Source organism: Orycteropus afer, unplaced genomic scaffold, assembly GCF_000298275.1.
Source record: "Orycteropus afer afer isolate SDZICR_OR568_19922 unplaced genomic scaffold, OryAfe1.0 scaffold00001, whole genome shotgun sequence".
In the NCBI taxonomy this organism is placed as follows: domain Eukaryota; kingdom Metazoa; phylum Chordata; class Mammalia; order Tubulidentata; family Orycteropodidae; genus Orycteropus; species Orycteropus afer.
In genome coordinates this window covers 31,137,460-31,153,276 of record NW_006921588.1, presented here as the reverse complement: position 1 = coordinate 31,153,276, position 15,817 = coordinate 31,137,460, and the positions used below count along the sequence as shown (strand labels likewise).

The 15,817-nt window shown below is 36.8% G+C and overlaps 1 protein-coding gene across 1 annotated transcript in view; it reads left to right on the top strand.

Annotated features, from left to right (window-relative positions):
- Window positions 1–15,817, top strand: part of UBR3 (ubiquitin protein ligase E3 component n-recognin 3) — a 347,537-nt gene that overhangs the window by 90,608 nt on the left and 241,112 nt on the right. Inside the window, exons 2-3 of the mRNA XM_007953244.2 lie at window positions 7,176–7,315; window positions 9,865–10,023. Coding sequence (XP_007951435.2) covers window positions 7,176–7,315; window positions 9,865–10,023 — 299 coding nt within the window. The remainder of the gene's footprint in view (window positions 1–7,175; window positions 7,316–9,864; window positions 10,024–15,817) is intronic.

Genomic DNA, 15,817 nt, shown 5'->3' with positions numbered 1-15,817 from the left:
CTAGGGGGGTTGGGACCTAGCCTTAACTCCCATCCCTTTTTACCTGGATATCCTGTTGCTCCTGAGGTCCCTGAGGCCACTTCTGGTCCTTCCCTTTCCTTGCTCTTGGGGGTTTGGGGTCTAGCCTTGCCTGCTGCTCCTGAGGTCCCCAAGGCAGCTCCTGGTCCCTCCCTTTCCTGGCTCTAGGGGGCCAAATGAATACAATACTGGAAATACACACTTGTCTATGCCAAAAAATTTGAAAGACTACTAACTGGCCAACCAATTGAAAGAAACCCATATTTGTGCCCATTCCAAAGAAACCCAATTCAACAGAATGTGGAAATTATCAAGCAGTATCTTTAATATCACACACAAGTAAAATTTTGCTGAAGATAATTCAGAAATGATTGCAGCAGTATATTGATAGAGAACTGCCGTAAATTCAAGTCACATTCAGAAGGGGACATGGAATGAGGGATATCATTGCTTATGTCAGATGGCTCTTTGCTGAAAGCAGAGAATACCAGAAAGATGTTTACCTGTTTATTGACTATGCAAAGATATTAGACCCTATTGGATCATAACAAATTATGGATAATGCTGTGAAGAATGAGAATTCCAGAACACTTAATTGTGATCATTTAGAACTTGTACATATAACGAGAAGCAGTTCTTCAAACAGAGCAAGGGGATACTGTCTTTAAAATCAGGAAAGGTTGTGTTGGGGATGTATCCTTTTACCATACTTATTTAATCTGAGAAGCTGGACCATATGAAGAAGAACACAGCATCAGGATTAGATGAAGACTCATTAACAATCCATGACATACAGATGATACAACCTTCCTTGCTGAAAGCGAAGAGGACTTGAAGCACTTACTGATGAAGATCTACAGCTTTCAGTATGGATTACACCTCAACATAAAAATGTTCACAACTGGACCGATAAGCAACATCATGATAAATGGAGAAAAGATTGAACTTGTCAAGTATTTCATTTTACTTGGATCCACAGTCAAAGACCATGGGAGCAGCAATCAAGAAATCAGACAACATATTTCACCGGGCAGATCTGCTGCAGAAGACTTCTTTAAAGCATTAAAGAGCAAAGATGTCACTTTGGAGACTAAGGTGCATCTGACCCAAGCCATGGTAGTTACCTCATATGAATGTTAAAGCTGGGCAATGCATAAGGAATGTGAAGAAGAATTTATGCCTTTGAATTATGCTGTAGGCAAAAAATATTTAGTATATTATGGACTGCCTGAGAACAAACATACCCGTCTTGAAATAAATTTAGCCAGAATGCTCTTTAGAGGTGAGGATGGCAAGACTTCATCTCACATACTTTGGACATGTTATCAGGAGGGACCAGTCCCTGCAAAAAGGACATCATGTAAGTATGAAGGTAGAGTGTTAGTAAAAAAGAGGAAGACCCTGAAAGAGATTAACACAGTGGCTACAACAATGAGCATAAGCATAGAAATGAGGATGGTGAAGAAGTCAAAGGACAGCCTCCTTTCATTCTGTTGTACATAGGGTAGCTATGAGTTGGAACCTACTCAGCCCCTCATAAGCAAAACTGTGTTATAAATAACTAGATAGAAATGCTAGGTTAGGATTATGAACATTTAATATTTTAATAGATATTGCCAAGGTGTCACTAAAAACTAGGCCTATTTATAGTCCTGTATGTGATATGCCAAGAGATTTGGAAGACAGCTACCTGGCCAACTGACTGGAAGAGATCCATATTTGTACCCATTCCAAAGAAAGTGATCCCACAGAATGTGGAAATTATTGAACAATATCATTAATATCCATGCAGGTAAAATCTTACTGAAGATAATTCAAAAATGGTTGTAGCAGTATATTGACAGAGAGCTTCCAGAAGCGCCAGCTGGACATGGAATGAGAGATACCATTGCTGATGTCAGATGGATCTTAGCTGAAAGGAAAGAATACCAGAACAATGTTTACTTATGTTTTATTGACTATGCAAAAGCATTTGATTGTGTGGATCATAACAAATTATGGATAACATTGAAAAGAATGGGAATTCCAGAACATTTGATTGTACTCATGAGGAACCTGTGCATAGATTAGGAGGCTGTTCTTTGAACAGAACAGGGGATATACTACATGGTTCAAAATCAAGAAGGGAGTGTGTTAATGTTGTATCCTTTCGCCAGATTTATTCAATCTATATGCTGAGCAGATAATCCAGGAAGCTGGATTTTATGAAGAACGTGGCATCAGGATTGGAGGAAGACTCATTAACAATACGCAGATGACACAACTTTCCTTGCTGAAAGTGAGGATGACTTGAAGCACTTACTGATGAAGATTAAAGACTACAGTCTGCAGTCTGGATTACATCTCAATATAAAGAAAACAAAAACCCTCACAACTGGTCCAATAAACAGCTTCATGGTGGATGGAGGAAAGATTGAAGTTGTCAAGGACTTCATATTACTTGGTTCTACAATCAACACCCATGGAAGTAGCAGTCAAGACATCAGATGAAGTATTGCGTTGGCTAAATCTGCTGCAAAAGACCTTTTTGAAGTGCTGAAGAACAAAGATGTCTCTTTGAAGACAAAGGTGTGCCTTAGCCATGGTATTTTCGGTCTCCTCTTATGCATGTGACAGCTGGACAATGAATAAGGAAGACCAAAGAAGAGTTGATGCTTTTGAGTTGTGGTGCTGGAGAAGAATGCTTAGAATACTGTGGTTTGCTAAAAGGACTAACAAATCTGTCCTGGAGGAAGTACAGCTGGAATGCTCCTTGGAAGCAACAGTGGCCAGACTTTGCCTCACTTACTTTGGTCATGTTGTCACAAGGAAACATTCTCTGGAGAAGGATACCATGCTTGGTAAAGTAGAGGGTCAACGAAGAAGGGGAAGGCCTTCAACAAAATGGATAGACACAGTGGCTTCAATGATGGGCTCAGGTATAGCAAGGATCGTGAGGCTGACACAGGACTGGGCAGTGTTTCATTCTGCTGTGCATAGGGTTGCTATGAGTCGGAGACAACTCGACAGCACGTAACAGCAATAACAACAGCAACAACAAAAACAGTGTGATAATGAAAATTTTTGAACATGTTTTCCAGCAATGAATTAATAAAGTGCATCTTGACTAATCCGTGAGGTACAAAAAGCATTTATTTTTATTTTATGAAAATTTTCAAACGTAAAGATAAATACTACGAAACATTGACGTTTGATGTACCTATCATCCAGATTTAACATGGATCAAAATTCTTGCCACATTTGCTTCATTTATGTTTTCTTCCCCTTTGCTGAAGTAGTTTAAAGCAAATTCTGGACATAATGTCATTTCATGGTGTCATGCTTCGGTATTTATCTTCAAAATATATTTTCTGTTTTTAGCTTCCTTAGTATAGAAAATTTCAAGCAAAAGTATTAATAATATAATATGAAATCCCATATTACCGTCTCCCAGTTTCAACACTTAAGAACTCATAGCTGATCTTGGTATACTGGTACCTATTTGATTCCATCCCACTAGATTATTTTGAAGCATTTCATCTGCAAGTATTTCTATATATATTTGAAAGACAGGCTTTCCCTTTTAAATGATAGTCACAATGTTCTTATTGCTACATCTACACAAAATACTTAATATCATCAAATATTTTTGAGTATTTTCTTATATAACTACAATGCCATTATCATACCTAATAAAATTAACTGTAGTGAAATAGTATCTAGTTCATTATCAGATTTTCCCGCTTGTCTGAAAGTGCTTTTTATAAGTTAGTTTGTTAGAATTGGTTCACATATTACTAGTGGTTTTTGGGTCTCTCTCCCTTTCTCTTTTTTTTAATTGTGGTAACAATTAAAAACAATATGTAACAAATCGCTTGCCTTTCTCCTAAGGCGTCTTTTAATCTAGATTGGCCCTTCATTGCCTTTTCCCCACCTACCCACAGGCTAGTTGTAGAAACGGTCAGTTGTCCTGTGTCATATCCCATATTCACTATTTTCCTGTTTGCTTCTTTGTGGTATCATTTAACTTGTTCTTTTATCTGTAAATGGAAGTCTGCTGTGATAAGTTATTTTTATTTGGAATTTCTAGCCATGGTCTTGTAATAGCTACAGTGTAGTAATTGGGTGGAACTATGCATGTAAGGTGTTTGTGACCCACCAAGGGGATTGCACAGTTTGCTAATAATGCAAATAATGGAACCCTCTGGGAGTGGGACTGTGCAAATAAAATTTATGAAACCCTAACTATAGGATCAGGAGCTCTGGTAGCATAGTGGCTAAGGCATTTGACTGCTAACCAGAAGGCTGGTGGTTCAAACCCACCAGCCACTCCTCAGAAGGAAGATGGGGCAATCTATTTCCGTAGTGATACTGCCTCGGAAATCGAAGGAGGGGTCGCTATGAGTTGGGTCCCACTCGACGGCACATAACAACAACAACAACAACAACAGTAGGATCAGTCAGTTTTGCCATCCTGTTAGCCTTAAAAGAGAGGCAGTCCCAGAGCATGAGGTGGGCACACTTGACTACTACCAAGACAAAAACACAAGCGTGGAGCATGTCCTTTGGATGCAGGTTTCTGTACTTGGAACCTCCTAGATCCTGGAGACAGAGACCTGTAACACTGGAGATGGCAAGAGATGGTGAGAAGCAGTAGCAGAGAAATGGTGGCAGCAGAGACAGTAGAACCAGGACACCAGCAGGAGATGGTGTGTTGAATTTCCTGGCCCACAATAGAATAGAGCTGAGCACCTTTGGTCTAAGACTTACTGGCAGGATGGGATGACTCTGGACACTTGGTAGAGCTAAAGTATGGAGCTAAAGCTAAACAATTGGTGGAGCTAAAGAGCTTTGTAACTCTTGCCTGAGTAGGGCAGAGGCTAGGCTGATCCAGGAGCACTGAGGGCCCAAGGGGCTAAGGGCCAGAGAGAGGCCTGCTTGCGGTCTGCTGGGAAGAGGCTGTCCTGATTAATGAACTGAATCCTGATGTCATTTCTGATAATCTGTTACTTTCTTAATAAAACCCATAACTGTGGTGAGTATTGCTTGTGAGTGCTGTGTGGCCATTGTAATGAATTATTGAATGCATTTGAGAAGTAGAGAGTGCCACAGGAGGTAGCTGATGTCAGAATTGGTAAAAAGGTTGGAGAGAGGAGGTAATTATGACATAGGGAGGGCTGATGCTGATGGTTCTCTGTTAACCTGGTGAAGTCAGAGGAGGTCAAATGCCACTACCATGCCATTGTTATAAGAAGTTAGCTCTAGTGGCTTGATGTGATTCAAGTTCAACTTGTTTTGGTGAGAATAGCTGCTAAATGGTGTGTATGCTTTACATTCATCACAATGCCTGATTTTTTCACTTCTGATTATGCTAACATTTATAAAGATCTAAGAGTCTCATCCTTAAGTGGAAAATTTTCCCTCAAGCAGTCCTCTCATTACTTTATGTAGTCATTAGGATGTGAGCTCTGATAGTGGTAGTGCCTAAGGCATGTGACTGCTAACCAGAAGGCTAGCAGTTCAAACCCACCAGCCACTCCCTGGAAGGGAAGTTGGGCAATCTACTTCCATAATGATACCCGCCTCGGCAACCCAAGGAGGGATCACTGTGAGTCGGATTTGACTCTATGGCAGTGTGTGAGTGCATGAGTCACTAGGATGATTGTTCATGGGCCAGTTATTTCAGTAGGTATTATAAAATGGTCATTTTCTAGCTCAGTTTTTGTTTTAATAAAATTCACTGCTTTATTAGAGAACTTGAGTGTCTTTTCATAGCTTTAATGATTATTCAGTACTTCTTTTGTGAAATGTTCTTATGTGAACATTGACTAATTTTTCTTATCAGTTTGTGAGTTCAAAGATCATAAATGTTAATATTTCATTTGTTTTACAGATTATAGATTTTTTTTCTAGTTTGTCATCTGTTGCATTGTGGTCATTTTTTTTCCATTTTCATAGATTTTTGGTCTAAAATCATATTTAGTAATGCTTTCCGTACCCCAAAATAATGTAGGGGGATAGCTTATTTTCTTCTTAGTACTTCTTTCACATTTGATTTTTAATCTATATGGAATATATATAATATTCCAATTTTATATCCTGCATTTAGATAATCAGTTGTCCTAAAGTAATTTATTGAAAATCTTCTCCTTACCACATTTAATAAGATGCCACATTTATCATATATTAAATTTAAAAATTTACATAATATGTTTCTAGGCTGTTATATTCTATTAATATTATCAGTTTACTATGGAGTTTTAACTACAGTAATTTAGTACTATGCTTTAAGGTCCAGTTCACTGTTATTAATCATTGTTTTCAATCTTCTATACTTTTGAACTTAGAAATTGATTTGTGAGTTAATTCAATTTAGATTTAAATCTGATGGCATTAAGTTTGGGGGAGAACTCACTCCCTCCTTTTTTTAAAGTAAAAATAAGCCTTTCCATTTGAGAATGTAATTTTTCTTTCATTATTTAAGTCTTTTATATTATTTAATTAATGAGCTAAAGTAAAGCATGTACCCTGTGTAATAAGTTTATTTGTAGACATTTTATAGAATTAGTTTGGTTATTTTGTGTTTGGGCACAAAATAATTTATTAGTGATTATTTGGATTTTGACTATAGAGTAGTTTACTTCAATTTTGCTCAGATACAACAATTATACTTTAAAATGTATATAAGTAAGATTAGAAGCAATGTACTGTATACTTAAGAGAATATACTTTGAAAGTAAACTTTTTTGAAATTTCTTATTTTAATCATTAATGCAACAAATAAAGTTGAATTAAAAGCTAGAAATGTAAATTTTTGAGAACTGATAAATTTGTATTTAATTGTTTATAAAGGATAAAAGTAATAAAACAGTACTTGAAAGTAATAATTGGCCCTTAAAAGAATAAAAATTCTGTAATGAGATTTCTTTTGCATTCTAGTTGGAACGTAACTAGTATGGTCTTTTACTATGAAAAACTTCTTCATTGACAGTTTTTAATTTTTAAAGACCAGTTAAAACTACATTCTTTTAACTTGGTGCCTTAAAAATCAGAAGGGTACAATTTATCGGCTTTGTTATTGGCCTACGTTCTTCTGTTTATGAATATTGTGAATAGAAGTAATATATTCTTGGCAGATTAGACATTACTGTTAATTTTTTTTCTTTCTCATATTATAGGTTTTGCAAAAGACATCAAATTAAATCGAGTTCAAATATTCCCTGTGTCCCCAAAGACTTACTGATGATGTCTGAATTTGTTCTTCCAAGATTTATTTTTTGTCTTATTCAATACTTAAGAGAAGGCTATAACGAACCAGGTATGTTTGAATATACTCCTTGTCAATACTCTTTTTAACTTCCCAGTTAACAAAGTTTTAGTATTAATAATAAAGTTTTAGTGTTAATTATACAGTTTTAGTAATTCTTTCAGATATTCCTTTTTTGCTTAACATTTTCAATGAGAAGCCTATAAAATACACATACTGCATGAAAACACACTAAAAAACCAATTATATTGCAGCACCGATACCTTGTGGTAGGTATAGTCTGGTACTTTCTAGTCCTAGGGTCTTAGATGTTTTTGATTAAACTTACTTGGTCTTTTGCAGATGAAGAAATAATCATTTTATGGGATAAAATGACTTTATTTGGGATCATAAGATGATAGAGCAGAATTAAGAAGTCTTAGAAGTATTCAAATTTAACTTAGATTTCTTAGAAGAAAAATTTCATTTCATGAATCTTTGTTATTGTTATGTTTGGTAGAGGTCTAAATGTATATTTATTTCCCTTCATATATATAACAAGGAACTCTGGTGGCACAGTGTTTAAGCTCTTGGCTGCTAACCTAACCCACCCTGCTGCCCTGAGGGAGAAAGACCTGGTGATCTGCTCTTGATCAGACTACAGCCTGGAAAACCCTATAGGGCAGTTTTGCTCTGTTACATGGCGTCACTCTGAGTCAGAAGTGGTTTGATGGCATCTAACAACGACATATGTATATATATGTATGAGGGGGTTAGATTGCGCACTCTCATCTTGCTGACAGCATGTACTGGTGTAAGCATTATGTTTGTATTAATAAGACAGAAGTTCTCGTTACAGGTTTTTTAAGATATAGTCACAATCTTGATTAAGATACTTTTTTTTTTAAGTAAAATTAAGCCTTAAATATTTGGATTTAGGCATCCTTTATTAAAGTCCTCGTGTTGACATTGTGAACTACACATTTCAGTTAGTGATATAGAACACATTCATTAACTTTTCATGATGCCTTTTACCTTCCTAATGATTCCTGCATTTTCATTGTATAAGAGATCACATTTTTGCATTATGTGTGTTGTGCCACAGCATTATGTATGTGCCGTGGAGTCGGATCCTACTCATAGCGACCCCTCCTTGGGTTTCTGAGGCGGTATCTCTACGGAAGTAGATTGCCCAACCTTCCTATAGAGATTTAAATTATTTAATTCTCTAAATAGTTTTATGAATTTTTTTTTTAAAAATGGCATACTTTTTTATCTTTATCTATCCCTCATTTTCAAAGTGTGAGGAAATATATCTTTATCATTTATGAAACTATCTAGTTATCTTTATTGTGAGCAAACCATGAGTTCCTTATTTCTACATTTTAAGCAAAATATGCAATCTTTTGTTAAGGATTTCTACTGCTTTCAGAGTATATACCTTAAAACATAGAAAGAAACATTAATTTGATTTTGTACCAAACTGCTGTTTCTTTGGAATGATGGAAATAAGTAATCAACTGGTTACTGAAATTGTCTTCTACAACTAGTTAACACACTTTTTGGAAATTTACCTTTTGTTTAAAATCAAATCTAGTGCAAGTGTCTTTTTTTTTTTTTTTAGGATTTGGGTGAAGATTTACAGAGTAAATTCACTTTTCATACAGCAGTTCACATATACTTTGTCTCATGTCATTGACCAAAATTTACAATGCAGCAGCTCCCCTCCCACTTCCTCCCCATAGTTACCTCCTCCCAGTGTCCATCCCTTCATACTCTTCTGCACCCTGAGCTATCTCCCGTGCATAAGCAGCCCTTCCTTCTCCCATGATTGTTCTCTCCAGGGCGTGTGTCTACTTGAGGTAAATGTTTAACTCACATTAGTGCAAGTGTCTTATTTTAGAAAAGTAACAATTAGAAGTTGTTTATTATGAGAACCATAAAGTTTAATCAAAGACTACAAAAAAGTGTTTTATTTTTTTCCTTTGGTGATATTTAGCAGTTAGAAAAGGTGATGACATAAATATATAGCTTTGATAATTCTCTGACCATTATTTGGAGACATGAAGGAATGAATAGAGGCACTTTTTTTTTTAATGAAAACAATTCTTTTGTCTTAGTTCCTTTTGGTCTTCTGCTAACATATGTCTACATTTTCTGAATATGATAAGGAGTGGGATATTCGCTACACAGGTTTTTTAAAACTGAAATAAGTTTGTTCTAATATACTACTTGTAATATATTTGAATTCTATCTTGGTTTATTCTAGAGAGTGATCTTGACTTTTTCTTAAACATGATCTTATTTTGAAACTTCACCCCTACTACTTCTTATGCAAATTAAGTGCATTTCACCCCTCCTGCTTCTTTTGCAAATTAATGCCATATGGGGTCATTTTTTTTTTCTTCATATCTGCCTTTTGTCAGAGGACTGTGTTCCCGAGGACGTTTAGGTGCTATGCTGATGCTAACTTTCTAAACAGAGTTCTTACATTGTTTTTTTTTAAATTTTTGATTGTAAAATTCTATCATTTAGGCCACTACAATTTTAAAAGACTGATAATTGTTATTCTTAGCAAAGAAATTTTTAAGAAAGTTACCCTTAATTATTTGTGTTTTTAGCAGCTGATGTACCATCAGAAAAAGATCTCAACAAAGTCCTTCAGCTTTTGGAACCTCAAATTTCCTTTTTAGAAGACCTAACTAAAATGGGAGGAGCAATGAGGTCTGTTCTTACTCAGGTTTTGATAAATCAACAAAACTACAAAGATCTGACTTCTGGTGAGTAAAATATTAGAATTTAAGAGAGTTATTGTAATCTACTTGTATAACTAACTATAATCATAAGAAATTATTTTTTTAGAACTTAAGAATAAAATGTAGGCTTTTCATAGAATGTTAAAGCTGAAAATTTTTAAAAGACTGTATTTTATGGACATGGAAACCGAGCCCCAGAAAAATTAAATGGCCTATTCAAGACCTCATAACCAATTTATGTTGGAGTTGGAACTAGAACCCAGTCTCCTAGCATCTGGTATGACATATTTATAATTATACTCTGCTTCCCCTCCTGCAAACAATAAAAACAACTTCTGTATCCTCGTTTTGGTATTCTAAACTTTTGGATTATTTTAGAAATAATACAGGGTTGAAGTTGTAAACCTTGGAATTGTTGAATGTGTGTGTACATGATATACGATTTACAAAATAGTTTTTTACCTTTCGTTAGCTGAAATTTATAGTAAAATAAATATATCAGTTATTTAAAATTATTTAAATAAATCGATTATTTATTAACAATAAAATATTGTTATAAATATTTTAAATATTTGCTGGACCATGAACAGCATGTTTTGAAAATTAAAGTTCATTTTTTTTAGGTTGGTAAAATTTTCATGCAAATCATGTATTATGTCTTATTTAGAGATGGTGTTATTTGATATATTTATTTCTTTAATAAATACTAACTGCCTACTATGTGTGCTTTGCTCTGGGTTAGGTACTATAGGTTGAGATGAGGAAGGTTAGCAGTAAACCAGGTACTCCTTTCCCTGTCCTTATAAGCATATGGTCTTGTGAATGAGATATTAATAAAATCCCAAACAAAAAATTATATAATTATAATTTATAGTAAATGTGATGCAAAAATAGGACAAGTGGTTATAAAATAGAGGCCTAATTTCACTGGTAGGGGTAGTGCAGAAGCTTTGCTAAGGAAGTGATATTTATGGAAAAATCTAAAGGTTATTATGAGTAAGTCATTTAACTACAGGTGAGGGAAGTTGGATGTTAATAGAGTAGGGTTAGATTGCAATCAGGGGGAATATTCTGCTTTTGACCACTGGACTAGACTTTCTGTTATAAACAGCATAAAACTGTACAAAATGTGATGTATGTTTTTAAATATTATACCCTGAGAGACTCGATGTGGGTGGAGTAAAGCCTTCGGGATGTTTATTTGCTGATGTGCCATGACTCAAAATAAGAAGAAACAGCTGCAAACATTAATTAATAACTGGAAAGTAGAAAGTATGAAGTATGAATCCAGGAAAATTGGAAATTGTAAAGGAATGCATAAAGATCAATGTCATAGGTATTCAAACAAACAATAAAACATACTCACTGCCATCAAGTTGATTCTGACTCATAGCGACTCCCATTGGGTTTCCAAGGCTGTAAATCTTTATGGAAGCAGACTGACTCATCATTCTTCTGCACAGTAGCAGATGAGTTTGAACCTCTGACATTTTGGTTAGCAGTTCATTGCCTTAACTACTTCACCACCAGATATCCTGTCCTAGGCAGTAATGAGCTGAAAGGGACTGATATTGGACATTTGGACCAGACAATCATATCGTTTACTATGTCGGGAATGACAAGTTGAAGAGGAATGGTGTTGCATTCATCATCAGAAAGAACATTTCAAGATCTGTCCTGAAGTATAATGCTGTCAGTGATAGGATACACCTTCAAGGAAGAACAGTTAATAATAATATTCAAATTTTTGCACTAACTACTAAAGCCATAGATGAAGAAATTAAAGTTTTTTATCCCCCACATGAACCACATTTTATTAAAGAGAGAGGAGAAGGGAGGGGCTCTTGTCTGTGCTAGTATCTCTCCAAGAAATTGAAGATTTTTACCGACTTCCACAGTCTAAATTTGACCAAATAGGCAGTCAAGTTGGATTAATAATTACTGGCAATTAGAGTGCAAAAGTTAGAAACAAGAAACATCAGTAGTTGGAAGATATGGCCTTGGTGATAGAAATGACTCCAGAGACCACATGATAGAATATTGCAAGACAAGTTACTTACTCATTGCAAATACCTTTTTTTCAACAATATAAATGGTGACTATACAAGTGGACCTCACAGATGGAATACATGGGAATCATATTGACTACATCTGTGAAAAGAAGGGAGAGAGAAGCTCAATGTCATCAGTCAGAACAAGACTAGGAGTTGATTATGGAATAGACCATCAGTTGCCCATATTCAAGTTCACGTTGAAACTGAAGAAAATTGAAACAAATCCATGAGAGTCAAAATATGACTTTGATTATATCCTACCTGAATTTAGAGACCATCTGAAGAATCAATTTGACGGATTGAACACCAGTGACCGAAGGTCAAAGGAGTTGTGGGATGACATGAAGAGCGTCATAAAGGAAGAAAGCAAAAGGTCATTAAAAAAACAGAAAAGGAGAAAAAGACCAAAATGGATGTCAGAAGAGACTCTGAAACTTGCTTTTGAATGAAGGATAGCTAAAGTAAATGGGAGAAATGATGAAATAGAAGAGCTGAACAGGAGATTTCAAGGGGGGCAGCTCAAGAAGACAAAGCAAAGTATTGTAATGAAATATGCATAGACCTAGAATTAGAAAATCAAAAGGGAAGGCAATTGTCGGAATTTCTGAAGCTGAAAGAAATGAAGAAAATATTCAAGCCTTGAGTTGCAATATTGAAGGGTTCTATGAGAAAAATATTGAATGATGCAGTAAGCATCAAAAGAAGATAGAAGGAATACACAGTGTCACTGTCCCAGAAAAGAAATGGTTGACATTCAGCCATGTCAGGAGGTAGCATATGATCAAGAACCCGTGGTATTGAAAGAAGAAATCTAAACTGCAGTGAAGGAATTGGTGAAAAACAAGACCCCAGGAATTAATAGAATATCCATTGAGATGTTTCAACAAATGGATGCAGCAGTGGAGGTTCTCACTTATTTATGCCAGGAAATTTGGGAAACAACTACCTGGCCAACCAGCTGTGCCTATTCCAAAGAAAGATGATTCAACAGAATGTGGAAATTATAGAACAAAGTCATTAATACTACACACAAAAGGAGCTCTGGTAGCGTAGTGCCTAAAGCACTTGACAGCTAACCAGCAGGCTGGTGGTTCAAACCCACCAGCCACTCCTTGGAAGGAAAGTTGGGCAATCTACTTCCATAGTGATACTGCCTCGGAAACCCAAGGAGGGGTTGCTATGAGTTGGGGCCGGCTCGACAGCACAGAACAACAGCAACAACAACAACACTACACACAAGTAAAATTTTGTTGAAGGTATTTTAAAAACAGTTGCAACAGTACATCAATAGGGAATTGGTTAGAGATTTAAGCCAAATTCAGAAGAGGGCATGGAATAAGGGATCATCACTGATGTCAGATGGATCTTGACTTAAAGCAAAGAATACCAGAAAGATGTTTACCTGTGTTTTATTGCTATGCAAAGGCATGTGACTAGGTGGATCACAACAAATTATGCATAACATTGTGGAGAATGGGAATTTCAGAACACTTAATTGTTCATAAAGAACCAGTTGTTCAAACAGAAAAATGAGAAACTGTGAAAGGGGTAGGGAGGCTCGATTTTCTGACCTCCTCTAACCCCACAAGAGGAAGACAGAATCACCATCAGTAGCCCAAGGCCTATTCCTGCGAGGCCAGACATGCTGCCTCCCACCAACCCTGATACCAACCATTCTTCCTGCAGCACCCACCACCTCTCTGCTGGATTCGATAATTCGCTGCAGTAGCCACATAGAACTCACATATTATGGGGTTTATTAGGGAAGCAACAGGCTACAATTCAAGTTCAGGAACATGCTCAGTCTCCTTCAACCACCACCTCTCAGATGACCGTTTCTCTCAGTCTCTCAATGTCTGTCTCAGCAACATGTGTCTCTTGTGTCTCTCAGCAGTGTGTGTGTGTCTTGTGTCTCTCAGCTGGCAGTGAGAGATTCCTTCTGACTTTAGGAGGGCTCCTTTTGGAGCAAAGTGGCCACACTAACCAATATGAACATCAGAATTCTATATACCTGAGAGAGAGAGAGAGAACTTCCCAGAAGATTGCTTCATGCCACTCTCAACAGAAATACCCCAGGTGGATAACTTTAACAATTAGGAGCTACTAAGTTCATCATGGAAAATTCTGCCATGGAGTTTACAAAGACTGTGGCTAGAAAAGCAATATTATATAATTTACTACACTGTAAATACTTAATGGTTACTATCAGGAAAGGTGTGTATCGGCATTGTATCCTCTCACTGTACTTATTCAAAGTGTACACTAAGCAATTAATCTGAGGAACTGTACTATATGAAGAAGAACTTGATGCACTATATGAAGAAGAATCCTGATGAGGATTGGAGGAAGATTCACTTAACAGTCTGTGGTACACAGATGATACAACCTTGCATGTTGAAAATGAGGATGACTTGAAACACTTACTGGTGAAGATCAAAGATTATAGCCTTCACTATGAATTACACCTCACCATAAAACAAAAATCCTTACAACTGGACCAATAAGCAACATCATGATAAATGGAGAAAAGATTAAAGTTGTCAGATTTAATTTTACTTGGATCCACAATCAATGCTCATGGAAGCAGCATTCAAGAAATCAGATGACGTATTTCACTGAGCCAGCTGCTACAAAAAGACCTCTTTAAAGTGTCTTCTCTCAGTCAGAGATGTCACTTGACCCAAGCCATGCCATTTTCACTCTTCTTATCTGCATGTGAAAGCTATAGAATGAATAAGGAAGAGTGAAGAAGAATTGATGCATTTGAATTGTGGTTCTGCAAATAATACTTAAAATACCATGAACTGCCAGAAGGAACAAATCTGTCTTGGAAGAAGTACAGCCAGAATGCTCCTTAGAAGCCAGAATGGCCAGACTTTGTCCCCTGAACTTTGGTCATGTTGTTAGAAGAGACCATTCCCTGGAGAAGAATATCATGCTTGGTAAAGTAAACGGTCAGCAAAAAAGGGGAAGACCTTCAATGGGATGGATTCACATAGTGACTATAATGATAGGCCCAACCATAGAAAAGATTGTGAGAATGGCATAGGGCTGGGCATTGTTTTGTTCTGTTGTACATAGGGTTGCTATGAGTTGGAGCTGACTCAGTGGTATCCAACAACAATGACAACCCTGAGAGAAGAGAAAAGCATGAAATGAGGCCTGCGACTGCTCTGGCTGGCTGTCTTTGGACAATTTCCTGACTATAATGTAGCAAGATAATGTCTAAGCAGAGATGTGGTCTTGTTGAGCTTAGAACACAGGTATCAATCAGAGTTTGGGGCAGCTGAGGCAGTTGTAATCTATAGAAACTATGGGCCAGTACACTAGCGAGGTGGTGAGGAAGATGTGTGGGTGTCTTCTGAAAGTCTTTGAGAACACATGGAAAAGATGAGACTATCTGAGGCTTACTAGAGAGTGACTACTACAGAGTTGATAGCAGAACAGAGATAAGAGGTTGGATGGTGCAAACACGGCAAGGAGGCCACATGTTCCGACCTCCTCTAACCCTAAAAGAGGAAGACAGGATTACCAGCAGTAACCCAAGGCCTATTCCTGCCAGACCAGACATGTTGCCTCCCTCCAGCCCTTTCACCAACCGTTCCTCCCAAAGCACCCCCCACCTCTCTCCTGGGTTCGATAATTCACTGCAGTGGCCACACAGAACTCTCAGATTATGGGGTTTATTAGGGAAGCACCACAGGCTACAATTCAAGTTCAGGAAAAATGCTCAGTCTCTCTCCCAGCCCACCGTCCCTCGGCCA